Genomic DNA, 8289 nt, shown 5'->3' on the forward strand with positions numbered 1-8289 from the left:
AAGGTTAGCAGCCCGATTTGTAACCACTACGCTATACAGGTAGTTACAATGCTTTATTCTAGAGCAGTTGTATAAGGTGAAAGCAAGGGACACTCCTTAACACCACTGCAGTTGCATCTGTATTTCTTCTCAAGGGGTAGATTCTTCTGAGCTCTATGGAAAATTCAATTCAACAATGGTATTCTTTCAGAAAGTGCTTTCTCTACTGTATTAAGAGAAGAAGAATACTGTTAATGTGAACTCTTTCATTTACCTCGTTTTCCTTTATTTTGTTGTCATTGTTAAATGCCGTGGAGTCGGGTCTAACTCATAGCAACCCTATACAGGGCTTCTGAGGATCAGCTATTGGGTTTGAACTGCCGACTTAGTAGTTCACAATCTAGTGCTGATTTACAGCTTTTTGTTTTGTTTTGTTTTTAATAGTGTCATGAATAGTGATAACAAGAAATAGCTCCTATAAACTGCATGTGGGGATAAAGTCACCGAAGCTCTTGACAGACCTTGTTGCTGATATTATTAAGTCCCATCAAGTGGGTTCTGACTCATAGCAACCCTACATAGGGTTTCCGATGCTTCACACATCTGTGAGGGAGCAGAAAGCCTCATCTCTCTCCCTCAGAGCAGCTGGTGGGCTCAAACCATTGCCCCTGAGATTCACAATCCAGAGCTTATCCTCTAGAGCCACTGTGCTTAATAAAGTAGGTGGGAAGGGATTTATTCTAAAGGCCAGCTCAATTCTGCTTTCTACATTCTCTCACTAAATATATAAACTTCCAACTGCTTGTATCCCAATTCCAAGGACTTTATAACTACTTCTCAAACTATTTTCAGAAAGAGGAAGTCTGTGTGTTAAAAACAGCTCTGCTTTTCCATATGTCTACCAGTAAAAGTGTGGCTAACATCCAGATATTCTGAATCCAGCGATTGCTCACAAAAGCCTAAGCCTGGAGGTAGCTTTTCCAACACAAAGTTACTAAAGAGTTTCTATTAGGAGTGACCCATGTCTAAAGGTATGTTCAGAGATGTGGCAACAGTTCATTGCACTGTTTTGAAAGAGATTTGCAATTTTGGGAGAACAGTGCTTTCTCCCCATGGTTATGCAATTCAAAAGAAACAACTGCCTTCCCTTTCTCCTTCTATCCTCATCACTGCAATCCACTGTTATTGTTAAGTAATGTCGAGTTGGTTCCAACTCAGAGCAACGTTGTATAGGGTTTCCTAGGAGCGGCTGGTGAGCTTGAACTGCTGACCTTGTGATTCAGTCTGATCTTGCGGTCCAGCTCTGCACCAGGACTCCACTCTCCATAGAGTAAGCCAAGTGAGCTTTTATTAGTGTAAGCCAAGGCTCATCATGTGCCTGGTTCAAAAACGTCTGAAGTCTTCCTGCTACTATTAGAATAAAATGCCAAGTCTGTCCCAAGATCTATATGGTCCCTTGTCTGCTACCATGGTTTTACCTTGCTAACCAACCCTCTTGATCCCTGGGTGCGATAAATGGTAAACACACTTTCTGCTAGTTGAAAATTGGGTCATTTAAGTCCACCCAGAAAAGCCTCAAAAGAAATGCTTAGCGATTCACTTCAGGAAAATCAGCCAATGAAAACTCTATGGAGAACAGTTCCTCCAGTCTGACACACACGGTCGTCATGAGTCAGAATTCACTCCTTGGCAACAGAATTATTGTTTGTTTGTTCCTCTCCTTCACTCTAGCGTCCCTGATTGTCATTGTACTCAGCTAGCCATCTGGTTCCCGACTCAGGGTCTTTTTCCCTCGGCTGTTTTCTCTGTATTTCCTAGATCTCAGAGCTGGCAGCTTCTGCTCTTTCCTGAATCTGTGCTCAAAGACCACCTTCTCAGAGACCTATTTCAAAACCCCTCTTGTGTCTGAGAGTTGAGAGCAGTGTTTCTGAGAATCCCAGTCTGAAAAACACTTTTTCTGAGGGCCAAGATGTCTCAGAAAGCGGCATTCAATTTTGAGCCAGGTGTTGACTAAAAATTTAGAACCGCATATGTATCATTTCTGTTTCTCTTGGTAAAGTGTTAAAAAATATAGTTAACTTTTGACTGTTTTAAAAGTTTTTTTCTGGATCACTTACATCATCTTAGTGTGATGAATCACTGCACTGGGGAGATCTCAGTTCAAAGTTCTTTGAATTTGAGTAATCTTAATCTCTCCCAAATAGATTCTTTAAAAAAAATGTTCCATTCATTCGTTAATTCATCCAATCAGTAGCTATTACATCCTTTGCACTAGGTCTGAGGGGGATTCAGTGAGTAAAAGTCCCTGCTCTTTGGAGCTTTTTTATTTACTGCTAGATCAGACATTGTTGAAATGACTTCTTCAGTGTAGACAGCCAGGTAAGCTTTTGCAGAGGTCACATCTGAGCAGGTGCTGAACACAGCCACCTTCTCCTATGTTGTTACTGTTAAGTGTCTTCAAGTTATTCCTATTCATAGTGACCCTGTATAGGGTTTCTCAGGAGCGGCTGGTGAGTTTGAACCACTGACCTTGTGGTCCAAACCGACCTTGAGGTCCAATGCTTTATCTCACAGCGCCACACCAAGACTTCACCTTCTCCTTTAGCCTTTCTGTTTCTGAGAAGCAGGGGAGCAAACATCTGCCTTCCCTTTTGACATTTTTCACTTCTCTGGAGATCATTTATTTTAATGATTTTTTAATATTATTTCATAAAAATACTTCAAACAGGTGGCAAATCTGAATACTCAATATTCAGAATATTATCAGGAAAAAAATCTTGGATCCAAATTGTACTTTTACAGTCCTCTTGCGCTGGACTGCAAAGTTGGTTTGAACCACAAGGTTGGCTGTTCAAGCTCACCAGTCGCTCCTTGGAAATCCTATACAGGGTCACTATGGGTTGGAACTGACTCTATGGCACTTAACAACAACAACAACAGTCCTCTTGCAGGAGTGCTGGTGTGGCACTGTAGGATAAGCACTAGACTGCAAGGTCAGTTTAAACCACATGGTTGGCTGTTCAAACTCACCAGCCGCTCCTTGGGGAACCTATGGGTCACTATGAGCTGGAACTGAATCGACTCTTGCAAAGAGTCCTGGCAGTGCAATGGTTAAGCACTACACTGATAATCAAAACATTGGAAGTTTGAAACCACCCAGTGGTTTGAAGGGAGATCAGCTTCCACAAAGATTGTTGCTGTTGTTGTGTGTTGTCGAGTCAGTTCTGAATCACAGCGACCCTGTATAGGGTTTCCAACGAGTGGTTGGTAGGTTTGAACTGCCGACCTTGAGGTGAACAGTCCAGGGCTGATCCTACAGTGCCATGCCAGGGTGACTTTATGAAGATGACAGTCCAGAAAAGGCTACTCCGCCACATGAGTCAGAATCAACTCGATGACACCCAGCAATCAGAACCATCACCACCATACACCTGCTATTGAAAATAAACCTCACAAGTGAATAACAGAATAAACATCAAACTTTAAGAATTTGGTCAAAAAAGCAAACACTATTTCTATCTGACGCCCCCTCTATTAATCATATATTGTTGTACGAAATGTTCTTTCATGACTCATTGATAAAGTTAACAAAATGTACCTTGTTGCTTAATTGATGGACTTGCATTCACACACAACGATAGAACTTGAACAGAAAATGCATAGATATGAACAACCACATGAAGTACTCATAGAAGGTGCTTACCGAGGTAACTGTCGAATGTCTCCAGAATACTGTTCATATTTGTAGTTTACCACATACCACTGGGAACTATAAAATTTACAAGCCTGAAAGAAAACAAATGACAATGATATTTTTAAATTACTACTAAATAAAACAAACAAACAAAATCCTCTATGCTCGTTGAGAACACAGTGAGTGCATTTGTTACCAATCTCTGGGTGTGTTAAGGTGGCTTTATGAATGATTTTAAGGTAAGGGGCTTGCTCTTTAGACTCACCAGTCACTTCCCAACGAACTAAAACGCTAAGCTCTTGCAGACTCATATGTCTGGAGAGGATCCACTGTACATATTTATTCTATTTCATGCCATCAAGGAAAAGCTAAATGAATCACTCACTGAATCACACCGGAACTGTTGCTAACCTCGAGGCTAGTGAGGCTTCAGTGTTCCTTGGCAACCCTTCCCATTAACTAACAGTTCCTAGTAGTGAAAGACGCTTTTCTTATTTATATGCAATCATTTTGACATAATGTTAGCTCAAGTCTTCGTGTTCTTACTTCAGTACCTAATCATATTCTTTTTTATATCATCCACCTTGTCAGTCTGGAATTCATTTTTCACTTTTATTTCATTGCCTTCTGATGGCTGCTTTTTCGACAATTTTTCAGAGAAAACTCTTAAAAGCAAAGTTAAGAGCATAAAAATCATTGTCTTCTATTGATACATGGAGCTGATTTTAAAGTATTCAATGATGACCAATATCTTCCAAACACCTACTACGTACCTAGCACAATAAGTGGCAGGGATTTCATGAAATAGCTTTAAAGAGCCCCTTCAATTCTAAAGTGACATGATTCTGTGGCTTAAACAGCTTGATAATAGGATTACAAGGTAATCTTGTCTACGACTAGTAGAGAAAAAACAAAACAAACCCAAAAAACCCACCGCCAGCTAGTCAATACCCATTCATAGGGACCCTATATAGTGTTTGTGATTGTAAATCTTTATGGGAGCAGACAGCCTCGTCTTTCTCTGATGCAGCGGCTGGTGGGTTCGAGCTGCTGACCTTGTAGTTAACAGTCCAATAGAGAAAAGGCAGCCCAATAGTCTTACTACGTTGTGAGGAATAAATGTCTGCTGATGGTCTCTGTGAAGCTTGGAATGAGAAAGGGGTCCTTTATTTGGAAAAAAACATCACTCAAGGCACAGAACCGCTGCAGCCAAGACAACAGAAATAAGGGGGAGGGAGCAAATGGCCCAGAAGAGGAAGGTGATGGTGAATTCTGAGTAAGAGCTCAGGGCTCAAGGTGAATGTCAGAACAGGCCTGTGTGTCCTGGGCCTCACTGCGTTCCTTGGGTCTTGTATCCATTCTCTGTTTCTCAGACCTTGAATTCTCTCAGCTCCATGGCTTTATTTGTTCAGGGAAGCACACACACAACAATCAAAGACTAAGAGCGAAACAATAAGCAAAGCTGGGACAGGACGGGCTAGCAGGGGCAGCAATGGGTACAAGAGGTTCCAAACAGTAGCACCAGTAAGACAAACAAATGCAGAGCAGAGCACTGAAGGCACGAGAATTCAGGGAACGGGTAGCTGCTAAAGAGCCCCGGTGTCCCAGGAGATTAATGTTGGGCTGTGAACTTTGACATCAGTGGTTTGAACCTACGAGTCACTCCATGGGAGACAGATGAGGCACTATTCCTTAGGGACTTTCAGCCTCGGAAAATACCTGGGGGCAGTTCTACTCTGTCCTATAGTCACTGAGTCTGAGTCAACTAGAGGGCAGTGGGGATGGGAAATTACTAATAGGAATAGAGAAGAAGGGTAGTGTGAACAAAACGGAATATTCAGCTAAAATAAATGTATTAACTAAGCAGTTCCTGGGAGTCATGGTGTGGCGCTGTGGGATAAGCACTGGACCTTAAAGTCAGTTTGAACCACAGAATCAGGGCTTCAAACTCACCAGCTGCTACTCAGAAACCCTATGCAGGGCCTCTATAGGTTGGAACTGACTCGATGGCACTTAACGACGACAACAAAAGTTCTGAAAATTCCTGAGCCAATTCTGCAAACCACGCATCTCTGGAATTAGAAGGAAATCTAAGCCTTAACCTGATCCTTAGCTAAAATGTTCCATCTTCATCTTATTTAAAGAATTTAAGAAGCTAGGCAAGGGCTGTTTGTTGTTGCTAAGTGCCAATGAGTCATTTCCGACTCACAGTGACCCTGTGTAGGGCTTATGAGGAGCGACTGGTGAATTTGAACCACCGACCTTGCTGTCCAAACCACCCTGGCAGTTGAGTGCTCATCCTACAGCACCACGCCAGGGCTCTTCATCTTAGATCAAGATTCTAAGAAGCTAGGCCTAAGACATGTTATCGTTGTTGTGAAGTGCCGTCGAGTTGGTTCTGATCCATAGCAACCCTGTATAAGGTTTTCAAGGAGCAGCTGCAGAGCTTGAACCACTGACCTAGCAGTTCAAACGGCTTTACAGTCTGGTGCATTAACCCACAGCGCCACACCAGGTCTCTGAGGCAGACGCCCTCTCAAACCTTGTTAACCAAGTTGCACATTATCACTCTTTCTCACACTTGTTCTCTCAATCCTAGCTTGTCTGAAAGGGAATAAAATTTATATTTTAAATAGAAAACAAAATTCCTTAAATTGATGTTTTATATTTGGCTGCATTCCTCTTCAATTATTATTATTTTGTGATTCATAGTTTTACCGGTCTCCTTGCTAAATACGTATTTGAATTTGAGAATGTTTTAAATTCATTTTATGATATATTCCAGAGATTTTCACTCATTGTTTCTAAATCTTATGGCTGCATTAAATAAGTAAACATTCACTTCTTAATTTACTGACCAAGTTTCCCAGTTTCAGAGTTCATTCAGTCATTAATTCGTCCCACAAACATTCCTGAACCCCTATATTCTGCTCTTCAAAAAAATTCAAATAAGTTGTTCAGTCTTGACCTCTTGAAACTTACAGTATTCTGAAAACAGATCAGAAAGCCCTAAATTCATTAAATCAGAATATGATAAGTGGCATGAGAGATATAGAGGAAGGAGAATGGAAGAGGTTGGAGCCAGGAGACTCCTTTAAATACGATGATTTGTGAAGTTCTTGCAGAGAAAGTGAATTCTGAGCCTACACTCAGAGGGGAGAAGGGAGGGACCAATGGCCAGTGTGGCTGTTTCAAGTTAGTGTGGTTGTTTCAAGTTAGTGTGGCTGATTCACAGTTTGTATCATTGTTTAAAAAAAAAAAATTGCTTCATTGTGTATCTTTCATACACGTGGTCCTTTCACTCTTTCCAGCCTCCATCTAGATCACCAAATGCTCCTTAGCATAGGATATACACTCAATAAATATTTGCTTTAAAAAGAAAATTCTCTTTTCCCAGCAAGTTTGATCTAATCTATAATTCACATTCATAATAGCTAAAAATAATAACTTGATTTTAATGATTTATAAAAGTAGAATTTTGGAAAGATGTATTAACTGATTACTAGAGTTCTGGATTAATCAGATTGCTTCTGAATTTGTCTGTTGGTTTCCAAGTTGGGTGGTGGGTGGGTGAAGACCAATGTTGGGCTATCTGACTCTGAAGAGTCCTTCTAAATTTGAGATTTCTCTGATTTTATGAAGGCCATTGAATTTAACAAACACACAAACATTTCTCCTACAATGCTATGGCATTTTGGAAATTCTACATGCAGAAATTTATTCTCTATTCTTTGTTCCAGCCCACACAGTCACTCTAAGGAGATCTTTAAGAAGTATTATAATTATAAAAACAGCTCCTCTTTGTCTAGAAAGAAGCTGAAAGGGTCAGTTGCAAATTCAATCACAGGCTACAACTCTGCTTGTTAAAATGAAGCAACCACCCAACCATTGAGTAGATTCAGTTTCGAGTTGAGTCAGGCTCACAGTGAGACTATAGGACGGAGTTTTCAAGGCTGTCATTTTTATGGGTGGGAAAAAGATGAAGCTTTCAGCTCCTGCAAAAATTTTACAACCTCAGAAACTCTATACAGATTTGTTATGAGTCAGAACCAACTCAGTGGCACTTAATGACAGCAACAACCATCTTTATGGAAACAGACTGTCACATCTTTCTCCCATGGTGGGTTTAAAGAAAGGACCTTTAGGTTGGCAGCTAAAAGCTTAATGGATTTATCATCAGGACTCCTTAACCATAAGGCAACGGCTCCAGGTTGCTCTTCTGACTTCCTAGATCACAACACCTGTTACAAAATACAAATTCCTTGTATCCTTTACATCAAAGGTGGCAACTTGGAATACTGAGCAAGAACTTTTCAAGTTGATGAATTTTTCCAGACAAGATGCCCCGATATGCATTTTACTCATTTATTAGATTTAAGTCTATGTTTTTACTTCTGTGTGTATGTGTTTCAACCCAAAAAAGCTGGTAATGACAATAGGTCTAAGGTGCTCATGCCATTCATTAGAATATCTGTTACTGTATTGTGACCATGAATCATTTGGGATTACTAATCAAATGGAAATGGTTAATGTTCAACCATTTCAAGAGATACCATATGAACAAGAGCCAATGATACTCAGAGAGGAAGTCCAAAGTGCATTGAAAGAAGTGGCAA

General features: G+C 40.5%; 1 protein-coding gene across 2 annotated transcripts in view; it reads right to left on the bottom strand.

Moving 5' to 3' along the window:
• The window catches only part of DOCK10 (dedicator of cytokinesis 10), a 401968-nt gene that overhangs the window by 155620 nt on the left and 238059 nt on the right, over positions 1 to 8289 (bottom strand). For both annotated transcript variants that reach the window (XM_006861898.1, XM_006861899.1), the window contains exon 4: positions 3683 to 3765. In XM_006861898.1, coding sequence (XP_006861960.1) covers positions 3683 to 3765 — 83 coding nt within the window. The remainder of the gene's footprint in view (positions 1 to 3682; positions 3766 to 8289) is intronic.

The sequence above is a fragment of the Chrysochloris asiatica genome, unplaced genomic scaffold (genome assembly GCF_000296735.1).
Source record: "Chrysochloris asiatica unplaced genomic scaffold, ChrAsi1.0 scaffold00044, whole genome shotgun sequence".
Classification (NCBI taxonomy): domain Eukaryota; kingdom Metazoa; phylum Chordata; class Mammalia; order Afrosoricida; family Chrysochloridae; genus Chrysochloris; species Chrysochloris asiatica.